At 36.4% G+C, this 17,026-nt stretch overlaps 1 protein-coding gene across 14 annotated transcripts in view; it reads right to left on the bottom strand.

Annotated features, from left to right (window-relative positions):
- LOC127853230 (BRD4-interacting chromatin-remodeling complex-associated protein-like) overlaps positions 1–17,026 on the bottom strand; it is an 81,188-nt gene that overhangs the window by 14,320 nt on the left and 49,842 nt on the right. For 4 of the 14 annotated variants that reach the window (XM_052387526.1, XM_052387530.1, XM_052387531.1 and 1 more), the window contains 3 exons: positions 13,330–13,573; positions 10,878–10,980; positions 8,656–10,436 (listed from right to left, as the gene is read on the bottom strand). The exons of 4 other annotated variants lie outside the window; for them this stretch is intronic. In XM_052387526.1, coding sequence (XP_052243486.1) covers positions 9,265–10,436; positions 10,878–10,980; positions 13,330–13,573 — 1,519 coding nt within the window. In that variant the 3' untranslated portion in view covers positions 8,656–9,264. Of the gene's footprint in view, positions 1–8,654; positions 10,437–10,877; positions 10,981–13,329; positions 13,574–17,026 lie in introns of those variants that run through there. 6 more of the 14 variants (XM_052387535.1, XM_052387534.1, XM_052387527.1 and 3 more) reach the window with 3 other exon arrangements.

Genomic DNA, 17,026 nt, shown 5'->3' with positions numbered 1-17,026 from the left:
TTAACAATTAACAACGCGAATTGATCCACCTCACCGTTGCACATTTTTTATTAAATTAATTAATTTACTGAGTTAATTAAAGACGGCGCTAATAAAGTGTGAAGGTGGAAATTAAGAAATAAGATCTATTTTCGCATGTCACTGAATACACATGATACATGGATATAGTATATATAAGACACATTTGAATCTTTCATTTCTCCAAAAAATTAACCACAATTAAATAAGATCCATTTTCGAATGATACTGATTGTATAGCAAGTAGTCACATATTAATTCTAGCTTGTATTAGTTAAAATAATTTTGTTAATTAAGTTCACATAAATCTGTTCTTTAAATGGAGATTAAAAGGGTTTAAAGACGGCGCTAGTAAAGTGTGAATGTGCGCGTGCCTTTGAACGTTGAGTTAAGCGAGAGGTGCGAATGCAATTACACATAATTAAAAACAGATACTATTGTGTCAGCACGTTGAGTGAATACTGCATAAGCGAGGTGTGAATTAAATCTTACAAACTGATATTATTATGTCAGCTTGAATTGTGCTGACATCTTTAACTCAACAGTATCAACTAATATAAATAAGAACAGCACAATCTAACTGGCAGAATATTTTTCTACAATGGCTAAAGTAGTATTGTTCGGCGATAGTTACATCAAACGTCTATGTTTCTTTTGCGACGAGAGAAAAGGACTACACGTGCCCTATAATGTAAAATGGTACGGCCAAGGCGGTTTGAGAACGGACAGAATGAACACAGATCTGTACGGCAAGATGTTAAAGGAAAAAGGGGACATCGTCATCGTAGCTGTCGGCGGTAATGACATTACCCCTACATCACGACACAAAGAGATTGTGAAAAGAATCACCGAAATCGTTAATGAAATATCACGAAATGGATGTGAGCACGTGTACATCACAGAAATACTGACACGTGGAAATTTCTCTAAATGACCGGGATTACAGAAAATAGTCTTCGACAGACAGAGAATCAAAATCAACAAGTGCCTAGCCAAAACATTTAAGAACAATTTACTAAATTTTCCTGGTATTAAATTCCCTGCCGACTATTCCAAAGATCTGGTGCATTTGGAGAGTCGTATCCCGGGAAACAACGGCATGCGCAAGTATCAGTACCGACTACAAAGACTCATGTAGTGTCAAACGCTAAATTCCATTACAATTTTGTTTATGTAATATTGGTGATATATGTATTATTATTATTTTTATTATAACATGAGATAAATCTTGGATCTAACGCATTGTCTTATTTTATTTTTTGTTTTTTGAAAACAATCATAGGAATTTACAACTTATCGTTCTAATGCACTTACCTCGTCAGCGACCCTTCTGCATCATAATCCGTTCCTCTGAATGCACAACATTTACACAAATAATTCAAATTTCTTCACATGAAGTGATTCGGTCGGTTTATTGCCGCTATTTATCCAATTTTGGGCATTAATACCTCATAATAAACACAATGTAATATAAATATGCATGAAATATAACCATTTATAACTAATTTAAACCGTTTACACACAATAGAAACGCAAATATTATATATATAGCGAGAAATTGAGTGCTTTTCGGTCTTCACATGAAGTGCTATTCGGTCGGTATATTGCCGATATTTATTCAATTTTGGACATAAATAACTCATAATAAACACAAGGTAGTATAAATATGCATAAATTATAACCATTTATAACCAATTTAATCCGTTTACACATAATAGAAACGCAAATATTCATATATATAGCGAGAAATTGAGTGCTTTTCGGTCTTCACATGAAGTGCTTATCGGTCGGTATATTGCCGATATTTATCCAATTTTTGGCATTAATACCTCATAATTAACACAAGGTAGTATACATATGCATGAATTATAACCATTTATAACTAATTTAAACCGTTTACACACAATAGAAACGCAAATATTATATATAGCGAGAAATTGAGTGCTTTTCGGTCTTCACATGAAGTGCTTTTCGGTCGGTATATTGCCGATATTTATCCAATTTTGGGCATTAAAGGGATCTTTTCACGCTTTGGTAAATTGACAAAATTGAAAAAAATTGTTTCAGATTCGTAAGTTTTCGTTTCAGTTATGATATTTGTGAGGAAACAGTAATACTGAACATTAACCATGCTCTAATATAGCCATTATATGCATCTTTTGACGATTTTAAAACCTAACAAGGGACAAAATTGTCACAAAACCAGGTTTTCATTGTGAAAAAAAATCTGATAAAGGGAGAAAACTCAAACTGAACTTTTGAAATGACCAAAAAAAATTAACCCCCTTTGTAAGTTTTTTTTTTAAATCTATTTTTAGTCGTGGCGACCTTGACATTGGAGATATTGACGTGATTCTTTCGTGGGACACACCGTCCCATGATGGTGAACAAATGTGCCAAATGATTTTAAAATCTCACAATGAATGACATAGTTATGGCCAGGACAAGCTCATTTATGGCCATTTTTGACCTTTGAACTCAAAGTGTGACCTTGACCTTGGAGATATCGACGTAATTATTTCGCGCGACACACCGTCCAATGATGGTGAACAAATGTGCCAAATGATTTTAATATCTGACGATGAACGACATAGTTATGGCTCGGACAAGCTCATTTATGGCCAGTTTTGACCTTTGAACTCAAAGTGTGACCTTGACCTTGGAGATATCGACGTAATTATTTCGCGCGAAACACCGTCCAATGATGGTGAACAAATGTGCCAAATGATTTTAAAATCTGACAATGAACGACATAGTTATGGCCCGGACAAGCTTATTCCGCCAGCCCGCCAGCCAGCCAGCCAGCCAGCCCGCCAGCCAGCCCGCCCGCATTCGCCAATCTAATAACCAGTTTTTTCCTTCGGAAAACCTGGTTAAAAATTATAAAGCGTTGCAACGCGAAACGATTGAATAATTTGGAGAGTTCTGTTTTTGTCGTTAAATTTTGTGAAACTATGAAGATTGCTTATATAATGTATAAAATACGTCAATAAAGTGTACTCGGCGGAATAGCTCAGTAGGCTAAACCGTTTTTACTTCAGGACTCTGGCAGGACTCCAGGGGTCACTGGTTCGAAACCTGCTCCGGGCAATGTTCTTTTCCTTTTTTTATTTTTTTTCTTGATTTTTTACTGGAGCTTTTACGATCCAATGTTTACATTTATCAATATAAAGCATTTAATGAATAAGTTAAAAAAATGCCAAAATCTGTGAAAAGGCCCCTTTAATACCTCATAATAAACACAAGGTAGTACAAATATGCATGAAATATAACCATTTATAACTAATTTAATCCGTTTACACACAATAGAAACGCAAATATTCATATATATATAGCGAGAAATCGAGTGCTTTTCGGTCTTCACATGAAGTGCTTATCGGTCGGTATATTGCCGATATTTATCCAATTTTGGGCATTAATATCTCATAATAAACACAAGGTAGTATAAATATGCATGAAATATAACCATTTATAACTAATTTAAACCGTTTACACACAATAGGAACGCAAATATTATATATATAGCGAGAAATTGAGTGCTTTCCGGTCTTCACATGAAGTGCTTTTCGGTCGGTATATTGCCGATATTTATCCAATTTTGGGCATTAATACCTCATAAAAACACAAGGTACCGGGTAGTATAAATATGCATGTAATATAACCATTTATAACTAATTTAATCCGTTTACACACAATAGAAACGCAAATATTCATATATATAGCGAGAAATTGAGTGCTTTTCGGTCTTCACATGAAGTGCTTTTCGGTCGGTAATTGCCGATATTTACCATTTTGGGCACAATGTAGTATAAACATACAATCATATATCCATTTATTACTAATTAAACTCGTTAACACACACTAGAAACGACATATTGCATATATAGAGAGAGAAATTTAGTGCTTTTCGGTGCTATTCGGTGCTTTTCGGTGATTGTATGGACCGCTTGCTCTTCTCTATGAGATTGTTGACTTCCGCTTTCATTCTCTCTAGAATGATTCTCGATAATACCTTGCAGGGCATGGATAGCAGATGGATACCTCGCCAGTTGTTGTAGTCGCTCAGGTTTCCTTTCTTTGGAAGCTTCACAAGATATCATGTCTGCCACTATACAGGAACTTCTTCTGTGTCCCAGATCTGTTGGATGAGGTCAAACATGATGTCAGCACTGACGTCTGTCGATGCCTTCATCGCTTCTGTTGGGATTTTGTCAGGCCCTGGGGTTTTCCTGCTCTTTATCTTGTTGATGGCTTTTGTGATTTCCTGTTAGGTTATTGGTCCTGTTCTCATTGCCAGGTTAAGACCATCTTCTATGGTGGGGTTTGCGTAACTGGTGTCCCGTTCAGGAGTTCATCAAAGTGCTCGAAAGCCGAGCCTTTCTTCACAGACAGATGTGAAGGTATTCTTTACCTGGTCCCATTTCTTCTCCAGGGAATCAGCATCTGCATCCGCCAGAGCTTCGTATTTGTTTCTCAGACGGATGAAGACTCTTGCTTGTCCTGAGGCGTCTTCAGTATGGCGATATCGAAGCGTGACTTTTGAAGTTCCATTGCTTTCTGTTTTGGGCATACAAAAGTTGCATACAATGTTCAGAAGTTGTTAATAAATAAATTTGACATTGTGACATATTTTCTTAGACCCACATGACCGAATCTCGAATTCTGCTAATTTATCATTGTAACACATGTTTTGACCAAGTTGCATGCAGTTAGTGTAATAAATGTGGCCTCTAGATTGCTTACAGGCTTTTTTCCTTGACCCTTTGACCTAGTTTATGAACTTGGCCAAAAATGTCACTGGAAATAATGTTCTTATAAAGTATCGTGAAGATTGGGCAATAAGTGCGGCATTTAGTGTTCACAAAACAAAAGTGACACACAAATGACTAAAGGCGACATTGAGGATATTGTGTAGGACAGACTAATATACATGTATGAACATGTTATGTCTTTCCTTTGACTTAAAGCATGTGTTGCCTTTCGCTCTCAAAAGCAAAAATGTTTACCTGAGCTGTTTGCGAAAAACATTGTTTCGATATACTTTTTAATGTTTCAATATGTTGTCTTTAGTGCCAAATTAAGAGAACACATTAGTTCTTTTCTCTTTCAAAACCAAAACAAATGCTGCCAGTCATTTCAAAATTTTATTCTGTACATAATTGGATTTCATAAGCTGAAATGGACAACTGGTCAATAATAAATTGACAAAAATACAAAAATATACAAAAGTATTCGCACATGGGCGAAGTCTGCATTTTTACAACAACTGATTAATATGGCACATGATATATACAATGTACATAAACAATTTGAATGCATGTCAATATTATCACAAATTGTAATTATTTCTAAATTAGATATTGCATTATCAGTGGATATAGAAAACTTTTTAAAAATCTTGAACAATCATACAAAACAAACTCAAATGCCGGACATTTCAAATTCTATGCCAATGTCCAAACATTCACAGCAATAAGCATGACGAGCGTGTACACAAATGTGTATGTTTGCTATTTCGAAGTGATAAGAGATAATTCTTAAGAATGCATAATGTGAGGACTTCTCCAGAATTGAATGTGTTGCCTTAAAAAAAAATACCATTGCAAATACATTGAGCAAGTGAATCTATATGAGTCGTGTCCTGAATAAACTGGGCATAATGCATGTGCGTAAAGTGTTGTCCCAGATTAGCCTGTTCAGTCCGCAAAGGCTAATCAGGGACGACACTTCGCTTTTATGGTATTTTTAGTTTCAAGGAAGTCGCTCCTTACCGAAAATCAAGTTTAGGTGGAAAGTGTTGTCCCTGATTAGCCTGTGCGGACTGAACAGGCTAATCTGGGACAACACTTTACACGACTCATAGATGAGCAAGTCCCTGAGAAAGCCAGGCGCAATGTCTGTGCATACAGTGTTGTACCACGTTGCTCTTTTCCACCAAAGCTGAAGTTTCGTTCATAAGAGACTTCCTTTAAATGAAAAATTCCATAAAAGCAGAAAGTGTTGTCCCTGATAAGCCTGAGCGCACTTCGAAGGAAATACTTTGAATGTAGTTTAAGCACATGCATTAAGCCCTTTTTTCATGACTGATTTTGAGACAGGCTTAAATATCTTGACACCTATACATTCTTATTTTTAAGGCAGATGATAGGCAAGATTGTCTGACGGACTAGTAATGGTTTGTGACCAAAACACTGAGCCAATTTTACATCAGAATCTCAACTTAACTGTAGCTGACAATTAAATACCCCGGTATATAACACACTACATGTACCAGCAACTCTTAGCAAGCATGGTTCAATGCATTGAATTGATATCCCCCGCCCAAAATAAATTTTGTGACAGAAGGAAAGACTGACTGACGGAGAACGCCAATTCTTCATCCCTTCACCTCTGGTGGTGGGTAATAAACGACTAAGTAAACACATTGAGGTGATTAGCGCAAGGAAACAGTAACAAAGACTAGAAACCAAACAGAAGAGCAAAAGGTAAGTAAAGATACTGGCTGATAAACAAAGATAAAACTTAAAATAAAGACAGCACAGATTGAAAAGTAATATATAACAGTAGCACCATTTATAAATAGTTACAATCATGTGATGGCAAAGATTTTATAACTTTTTTTCTTACAAATACTGATCACACACACACATACCAGTATGCTGATCAAAGAAAAGGAAGCATGTTAAGCCAGCTCATTTTAGAAACACATTAAATTGTGCATTGAAGTATTTCTTTTTTCTGAGCATAGCAAAAACATGTCTTCACACATAAACACACTATCACAGATTGTATATAAAAATTTGCTACCCAAGACATTTGACATGAATATAGATTTTTCTTAAGGAAAGATCTAGATCTCAATATATACAGGGTGCAGCTCAAAAGAGGAGGGTGAAGACGCAACAATCAAGTGTTTTTATTTAGTATCAGTTTAACAAGGGCTGTTTGTAAAACATGCATGCCCCCCATATGGGCTGTCCGTTGTACTGGCACCCATTGTGTGAATACGACTTTTGTCACTGTGACCTTGACCTTTGACCTAGTGACCTCAAAATCAATAGGGGTCATCTGCAAGTCACGATCAATGTAGCTATGAAGTGTCATGATCCTAGGCAAAAGCGTTCTTGAGTTATCATCCGAAAATCATTTTACTATTTCGGGTCACTGTGACCTTGACCTTTTACCTTGTGACCTCAAAATCAATAGGGGCCATCTGCGAGTCATGATCAATCTACCTATGAAGTTTCATGATCCTAGACTTATGCGTTCTTGAGTTATCATCCGAAAATCATTTTACTATTTCGGGTCACCTTGACCTTTGACCTAGTGACCTGAACATCAATAGTGGTCATCTGCGAGTCATGATCAATCTACCTATAAAGTTTCATGATCCTAGGCATATGCGTTCTTGAATTATCATCCGAAAATCATTTTACTATTTCGGGTCACCGTGAACTTGACCTTTGACATAGTGACCTCAAAATCTATAGGGGTCATCTGCGAGTCATGATCAATCTACCCATGAAGTTTCATGATCCTAGGCGTATGCGTTCTTGAATTATCATCCGGAAACCATTTTACTATTTCGGGTCACCTTGACCTTTGACCTAGTGACCTCAAAATCAATAGGGGTCATCTGCGAGTCATGATCAATCTACCCATGAAGTTTCATGATCCTAGGCGTATGCGTTCTTGAGTTATCATCCGGAAACCATTTTACTATTTCGGGTCAATGTGACCTTGACCTTTGACCTCAAAATCAATAGGGGTCATCTGCAAGTCATGATCAATGTACCTATGAAATTTCATGATCCTAGGCCCAAGCGTTCTTGAGTTATCGTCTGACAACCACCTGGTGGACGGACGGACCGACCGACCTACCGACATGAGCAAAGCAAGCAATATACCCCCTCTTCTTCGAAGGGGGGCATAATAAATCTTAATAATTTCTCTGCTAAACACTCATAACAAAGACTTGCATATGATAGTCCATTCATTTTTCTTAGTATATTCATAGGTAATATATTTGTTTTTAAAAGAAGTATAAATTCAAACAATTTTCACAATTCTTTGTTTTGACCAACCCAACAAGGCAGAAGGGGAAACCATACCCAGACATCGCGTTACAACCTGCTATTTCATTGCTATTTCTTTCATTGTTTTATTCACATTGCTTGGAAAAAATGTAAACAAAATTTATTTTGCAAAAAAAGTGTAACAAAATAAACAATGCAGATAAACACAGAAAAATGTACAGGGTCTTTTCAATCAAGTAATATGACCCGAAACTTGCACAAATATTATGCCATATGCAACCAGCATAGCAACAGACCAGCATGTACATCTGCTCAGCCTCGTTAGGTGCTTCCCTGACCCCTAATGAGATCATGAAACCTTATGTAACCTTAAAGCTGACAGTGTGGACACTGACCAGAATGGTCTAGGGCTATGCTGGCTACAAATGAAAAAGACCCATATTCCCACGACACACGTAATTTATAAATCTTATTTTTAACTAAATAAATGTTCAGAATGATATGCAAAATACACTGCAGCAGTGCTCCAGCTAGGCCTAAATTTGAGGGCGCCCCGCCCTGCCCTCCCGAACCTCCGCCCTGCCCCCCCCCCCCAACAACAATTTTATTTTATTTTTTTACATATGATAATTGATAAATCTCGTATTACATTACAAGTAACTAATTTATTTCATTTTGTAGACATTATATTTAAATGGTTTAATAATAATGGGAATAATATATTCTAACAATTATTAATAACATATAAATTAAAATGCATGTGGAAGCATTCCAGAAAAGCCCGTGCACTCGAAAGTGCCCTTTTGACAAAATTCTACGCGTCGAAAGTGCCCTTTTGGCAAAAAAGCCACCCTGCTCTTTTTAAATCCTAGCTGGAGCACTGCTGCAGTAAAAAATTGACAGAATGTAAGCATATTGCTTAAATAAATACATTTGAAACATGGCAAGCAGTCCTGCTGCAAAACTTGTACAGGTTTGAGTTAGCAATTGAACTTAAAAAAATATATATTAAACTTCAATACTATAGTAGGAAACCAGTCCTTCATCATGCGATCATTTTAACAGCACTAAAACATTTTTGAAGCAATCGTTGTACAGTTATTAAAGACACTTAAAGATATACTTAAGAGAACACATTCAATCTCATTGTGCATAAAAGATAGATTTCACAGTGTTAATTTGCATCCAAATTATATTAAAAAATTCCACATTAAATCAAAATACTATTCACAGCATCATCAAGATCATGTTCAAATTCTACCATTTGATTATCTATGGAACTTAAATGAGCAGCACTGTTCCTGTGACCACTTGACAGCGGTCGTACCTGGTTATTTGTTAGAACATGATTTTGTTGACTACCGCTATACATAAATACTGATGGTGGAGCATCGCCACTACTAAGACTTAGAATAGAATGTATTGCACTCTCCATTTGAGCCTTCACTTCTTGGTCCGATTCCGGATCCGACTCATACAGCTGGGCATTACTACCAGCAGAATTAATGTTGCTACCCACTGATTGTCTCCGATCAGTGCCTGCTGTCGGAATATACGAGTTCTCTTCACTATCTGTCAGGCACTCCGTGATAGGCTGATACATGTCAAACTGATCAAGAGAATCCTCTGTCTTCTGTGTAAAAGTCTCGTCACCCGTGTCTGCGTCAGACAAAGGTGACTGGTCTGGAATGTAGCCGTCGTTGCTGGGGTCAAAGCCAGTCAGCTGCTCCACAGAATTCAGAGACTCATAGTGATTACTACGGTGGAATGATTGATCTGTGAGTTCATAATTTTGTCTGTTTTCACTGTTTATATCAACAGCTGACTGGCCAGACATTCTGTTGGAGTTGCCGAAGCTATAAACATCATCAAGCTGGGAATTCTCTCCTTCCTCTGCGGAAGAAATGAGAATAGCAGCCTGTTTTGTTTCCTCCTCAAAACTGCATGTGTTATCACCTGAATATTCATTGGTATCCTCATCACTATTGTCTACACTGCTTCGAGGATCATACAGCCCCGTGTAATGAGATGTCTTCTCCGGAGAATCCACTTCTCCACCACTTTCACTTTCCTCCCCCATTTCACTGCAGCTCGTAAAGGAATGGTCCAAACTGTTTCTTTTAAACGTACTACTGAACCTCATTCCGTCAGTTTTTATCACCAGTTTTCGCACCTTTACCTCAGAATCTCCAACTTCTTTGACACCGTCATCAATGACGTCAACATGATCATCATAGCTACAATCCAGATTGACACCATTGTCACTCCCAGTGTCGTCCATATGCTCTGCTTGCAAACTCTCGCACCTCTCACTCTCTGTTCTGCTTGTCTGTCCATCGGCACTGTTGCATAGGTAGCGCAGCGGCATCGGTCTGAATGAAGCTGAAAAGCATTTGTCAAACCATCTAAAATGACATAAAATGTGTGCAGTAATGTACTTATTATTTAATTTAGCTTAATTGCAAATAGAGCCTTTGGGTGATAAGAATCTCAAATTTGTTTTTTGGGAAGAACAAGTTCTTGGTATCTATAGAAACCTTGATTGCATCAAAAGCCTAAATTTCCTTTAAAAAAATAAGTCCTTGGAATTTATGGGACGATATTGAGAATGCTGCCAAAGGAGGGTTTAAACCTGTAACCTCAAAAATGTAAAGCAAACACAATATTTGAACATTTTAATATTAATGTGAACTCAGCATCAGAACTTTTTCATTAATGTTCATTTATTAACAAAAACATTATCAATGTCAGATACTAATGAAGAAGTTTTACTTTCCAACTAAAAAATACAAGAAGCATTTAATATATTAAACACAAGCATACCAGGATCAATGCTGACTTGCTGGCGTTCCTCTTCAATTAGTTTCCTTAGTTCTTGATTTTGCATTCGTTGCAACATCACAAGCTCTGAAGATGGTTGTTCCCTCTGCAGTAAGAAAACACAAAATGAGGGTATTCAGATTCTAGTTTTTTTTTTTTTTAAAAAGCTCAACATTTGTCTTCCATGGTTAGTGTATTGGTTCATTTGAATATGTCTTAGTTCAAAATTAGGTCACTCAGTCTTAAGTGCAAAATGAGTTCAGAGTGGTTGCATGGACGTATCAAATCTTTTTAGTAAGTACCATTGATGTTCATCTTATAGTTAATTTGGATAACTCAAGCAAGCATAAGTTCAACAGCAGGTTTATACTGTTAATGTAAAAATGAGGTCATGTGATTTGGGTGAGTATTTTGCATAGAGTGTTTACAAGGAAAATGTTTACGTCGCACAAAGTACAATAAAAACAAGATGTGTTTGTGAAACACAATGTCCCCCTATATGACGTTTGACCTTGAAGGATGACCTTGACCCTTCACCACTCAAAATGTGCAGCTCTATGAGATACACATGCATTTCAAATATAAAATTGCTAGCTTCAATATTGCAGAAGTGACATTACATGAGAAATTTTGACCCATATATTTGACCTTGAAGGATGACCTTGACCTTTCACCACTCAAAATGTGCAGCTCCATGAGATACACATGCATGCCAAATATCAAGTTGGTTGCTATCTTCAATATTGCAAAAGTATTCATAAAATAAGCGATTTGGGCCACATAAATTTGACCTGTGACCTTGAAGGATGACCTTGACCTTTCACCACTCAACATGTGCAGCTCCATGAGATACACATGCATGCCAAATATCAAGTTGTTATCTTCAATATTGCAAAAGTACTCATAAAATGAGCGATTTTGTCCACATAATTTTGACCTCTGACCTTGAAGGATGACCTTGACCTTTCACCACTCAAAATCAAGTTGCTATCTTGAATATTGAAATACTGCAAAAGTGTACATTAAATGAGCGATTTTGACCCATATATTTGACCTTTGACCTTGAAGGATGACCTTGACCTTTCACCACTCAAAATGTGCAGCTCCATGAGATACATATGCATGCCAAATATCAAGTTGCTATCTTCAATATTGCAAAAGTTATTGCAAATGTTAAAGTTGGCGCAAACCAACCAACAGACCAACAGACAGGGCAAAAACAATATGTCCCCCACTACTATAGTGGGGGACATAAATAGCGATCACAAAAGCTCACCTGTACATTGTGCTCAGGTGAGCTTAAAAACAAAATGATACAAGAGCATCGCTTAGCAGGTGCAGACCGCTCATCTATTTTTCATTTTGTAAGGTAAAGGGACCTATCTCAATACTTCAATCCAAAAGGTGGAGTGGGATGGACAGGGGTGTATAGTGTGGGGGTGTGGTCATTTATTACTTAAAACTTAATTAATCAAAAATAAGAAAAATATGAATGGTATAGTGAATAAATAGTGTGCTCTAGTGTTAACAAGGTTTTACTAGAGCCATATAAAAAAAAAAAAAGAATATCAGTAAAACTGATGGATGCTCCCCAATGATGCTTTGTCGATATAGTGGTAAAATGTGTGGTAAAGTGTGACCTTGAGAAAATCTATTACTAGCCTCGGTAACCTTGACCGAAGTGACGTCAAACCTCATCAAAAGGTAGAGGTCCATGCAAGGTACCTTCAAGCCAAATATGTAAGAGATAGGTAAAATATTGAAGGCGCTATGAGAAACTGTAACAAAAGTGTAATGGAAAATCTATAATTAGCCTCGGTGACATTGACCTTGACCCCAATGACGTCAAACCTCATCAATAGGTAGTCCATGCAAGGTACCTACATGCCAAATATGTAAGAGATCGGTAAAATATTGAAGGCGCTATGAGAACCTGTAACAAAGTGTGATGGAAAATCTATTAATAGACTCGGTGACCTTGACCCCAGTGACGTCAAACCTCATCATAAGGTAGAGGTCAATGCAAGGTACCTACATGCCAAATATGTAAGAGATCGGTAAAATATTGAAGGCGCCATGAGAAACTGTAACAAAAGTGTGACGGAAGGAAGTACGGAAGTACAAACTGGCAACTATATGCTTCCCATATATATATAGGGAGCATAACAAACCCGCCCCTTGTTGCCATGTTTTTCTACCAACCAGAACCAAACTCTTCCAAGATATAAGGACAAATCTTCTGACCAAGTTTCATGAAGAATGGACAATAAATGTGGCTTCTAAAGTGTTAGCAAGGTAAATATTGACAACACACGCAGCACAAAGTCAAAAAGGCCATCACAAAAGCTCATCTTGAACAATTTCCGCTCAGATAAGGTACAAATAAATAAATATTTACTATTATAAATAGCATTCATATTACTTAAAGATAAATTTCAAAGGCAAGTTCACTTACAATTGTTTCTTGAAAAAGAAGATGTCTGAATTTTTCCAGCATTTTGTCTTTCCTTTGCAAGAGATCGTCTGATATATCACCAAAGTTACTGTCAAATTTATCAAAATCAGTCCCACAAGGGCCATAACTCTGAAAAACATGGAATCTCAAGAGTCGTCTACAGGCGTCTCCTTTAGATTTAAATGGTCTCTTTGTATCTGGGGCGACTGCATGATTCTGGTCCTGTCTTATCTGCTGATTAAATCTGAAATGAAAAGGTGTAATAATGAATGGCCAAAGAGGATGAAATGACAGAATTGAATGACATGGAATCAATATTGTATCTTTAGACATGATTATAGTTTCAACAAATCTAATTGTTTATTCCCCCACAATACATTAAATTTATATTATATTTGAAACAATACATAACTAGAGCTTTGTCACAGACGTGACGTATACCCCCACGTGCCGCATTGACACAGACTATTTTGCATGCTGTCTTTACAAAACAAGAGAATCTAATTTTTGGCGATTTTTAAGAATTATTATGCCATTATCATTTATAGCCATTTTGACCTTTGAACTCTTGATTCTTTCACATGACACGCCGTCCAATGACTGTGAACAAAATTAATGTACAGATTCATTTTAAAATCTCACAATGAATGACATAGTTATGGCACAGACAAGATCACTGATAGCCATTTTTGACCTTTGAACTAAAAGTGTGACCTTGACCTTTGAGATATTTATGTAATTCTTTCACGCCACACACACCCATCCAATGATGGTGAACAAGAGCCCCATGATTTTAAAATCTCAAAATAAACTTCATAGTTATGGCCCCGACAAGCTCATTTATGGCCATTTTTGACCTTTGAACTCAAAGTGTTACCTTGATCTTGGAGATATTGATGTACAGTGACCCCGCGTTTATCCGGACACGTCCGTTCCGGCAGAAATTTCCGGATTAACGAAACTTCTGGATTATCGAACCAGTGCTGTTTCAATAGTTAGATATTTAACTTATGACATAATCCTTATGTTTATGTACATTTACATACTTATTTCGCATCAAGAATGATATTTTCTTGTTACGCAAAAACGCGTAACCGAATTATAGTACATTTACACTCATGACGTAAAGCTTTGTGAATGTTACAATCACACAGTAAGCGTTGATAGCTTAGTATTGAATCGATTTTTTGTTGCTGTATACACTTTCCACGAGGACTGCGTGTATCTTGTGTGATACTGCCGCAGTTAAAAACAAGAGGGCCATAATGGCCCTGAATCGCTCACCTGACTTACCAAATACAATCCCAACCCAGATTTCATCAAGATAAACATTCTGACCAAATTTCATAAAGATTAGATGAAAACTGTGACCTCTACTGACTGACTAATGGGGTTATTTACCCTCGCGACTTCGGTTAAAAACCATTGCCCGAGCACACTGCTTAACATAGAACTCTGCATAAAAAAGCCGAAAACGGCCATAAAATGGACAGCCCGATTTTACTGGGCTGTACCATTGGCATAAATATAAAACTTTGCAGTGTTGGTGCGGTGCCCTAATAAAAATCTATAGGTTTAAAAATATCTAACATTTATAAGAAGCGTTAAAAAGACGCAGTGCTTTACAATGAATGGGCCTAACGCTGTTTAAAAAGCGGCTTTTTTATTGGTTGATGTACTTTTAAAAAGCTGGCGCGGATTGGCCGAAATTTATTATTAAGGATTGCAAGTAGGTCAATCCGTTTAAAAATAGATTTTCCCACGGCTGACGATGTACTTTAAGAAAAAGTAAACAATAATAGTTTATATGCAAAAATATAAATGAAAGAAAAGGATGAATTAATCCAAAAGAACTTGGAGTTGTTTTATAGTATTAGATTACTATGTTTTGTTATGTTACTGTACTTATTATTTATTATTATCATTAATATGATGTTGTTATTGTATGTTATTGTTTGTATTATTTTTAAGGAGGAGAGAGAAAGAATAGCCCAATTTTTATAAGTAAAGATGGTGAAAACACACATACTGTTGTATGTGGCATCATCATTACCAGACCCACTGTTCAGTATATACTGCAATGGGTTTGTTGGAGTCTTTAAACTTTGTGATCTGTGTTTTAAATGTTTGAAACCAAATAGGACTATTTTAATATAATACTTATAGAAAAAGGGATACACAGATGTGTAATATGTTTGTGTAACAAAATAATAATATTTGAGGGTTTTCCAGATCACAAAGTGGTTGAACATTGCCACAATATGTTTACATACATAGTCAAGTACCATTTTTATGTGTATATTTAAAGTTTAAACTAAATGCCGCACAACAAGATCTAATCATAGGAGGGATATGTTTATATCTATGAACATTAATTAATAGGGATGCCAGAGCCTGATTTAACAGCTCTCAAATGTGGAGTGGAGCTGCATGTGTAAATGCAATTATATGAGTAGGAAAGGAAAAAAAGACAATATATAATAACACATAGGGAGTGTAACTCTCAATTATATATTAATATTGCAATTGAGTATTGAGTTGTTAAAAAAGTAATGAGTTCAAGCTTATGTGTGTGGCTCAATGTTGAACACTTGCAGACAGGGAATATAGCCGTAATGCTCCAACATAAGACCCTGTCTGTATGGAACTTAAGGAGGATTGGGCTATGGAGAAGAAAGGTCCCCCCAGAGTGGCATTAAAACAATATTTAAAAGTGGGTTTAGTAATAAACCCTTATATGTTAAGGGCATTAACTTACGTGTCTCCAAACGGTCACCTTCATAGGGCCACATAAAAATTAAGGGTAAGACAATGTGCTTTACAGTTAAAAATGAGACAAAAACAGCTAAATTTGTACAAGAGGTACATTATTTACAATATGTACAGAACTATATGCATTTATATATTTAAAATACATGTTGCCACCCTGGAGGGTTGAAAGAAGGAGAGATTTTTGGAAGTGTAGGCCGATGTGGGTGGGGAAAAAGAAGAGCCAGCAGAGGTGGTATCACTCAGTTGTACTAAGGGAGGTAATTGTGGTGATGGAGTCTACAATGGTTGTTTCCCCTGGACCAGAGGGAGTGCACGGTAAATGAAAAATAGTTTGTATACTATTGAAGGAAAATAGATAATGGTAAGATGTAAAATGGTAAAAAGACCAAATATTACCTAGATGCATTAAGATAAACCCAAAAAGCTCTAATCTAACCAATATTATTAATATACTGATGATAACATTGGAGGAAATAATACTAAAGTACCTTGTATGGTATGCAAAATGACAATTAATCAGAAAAACCGAGGCAATTTGCTATATAAAATAGCAATTTAATATAAAAACAAGGGACAAAATTGTCACAAAACCAGGTTTTCATTGTGAAAAAAAAATCTGATAAAGGGAGAAAACTCAAACTGAACTTTTGAAATGACCAAAAAAAATTAACCCCCTTTGTAAGTTTTTTTTTTTTTAAATCTATTTTTAGTCGTGGCGACCTTGACATTGGAGATATTGACGTGATTCTTTCGTGGGACACACCGTCCCATGATGGTGAACAAATGTGCCAAATGATTTTAAAATCTCACAATGAATGACATAGTTATGGCCAGGACAAGCTCATTTATGGCCATTTTTGACCTTTGAACTCAAAGTGTGACCTTGACCTTGGAGATATCGACGTAATTATTTCGCGCGACACAC

This window comes from Dreissena polymorpha, chromosome 12 (assembly GCF_020536995.1).
Source record: "Dreissena polymorpha isolate Duluth1 chromosome 12, UMN_Dpol_1.0, whole genome shotgun sequence".
Classification (NCBI taxonomy): Eukaryota; Metazoa; Mollusca; class Bivalvia; order Myida; family Dreissenidae; genus Dreissena; species Dreissena polymorpha.
This window is presented reverse-complemented; position numbering and strand designations above follow the sequence as displayed.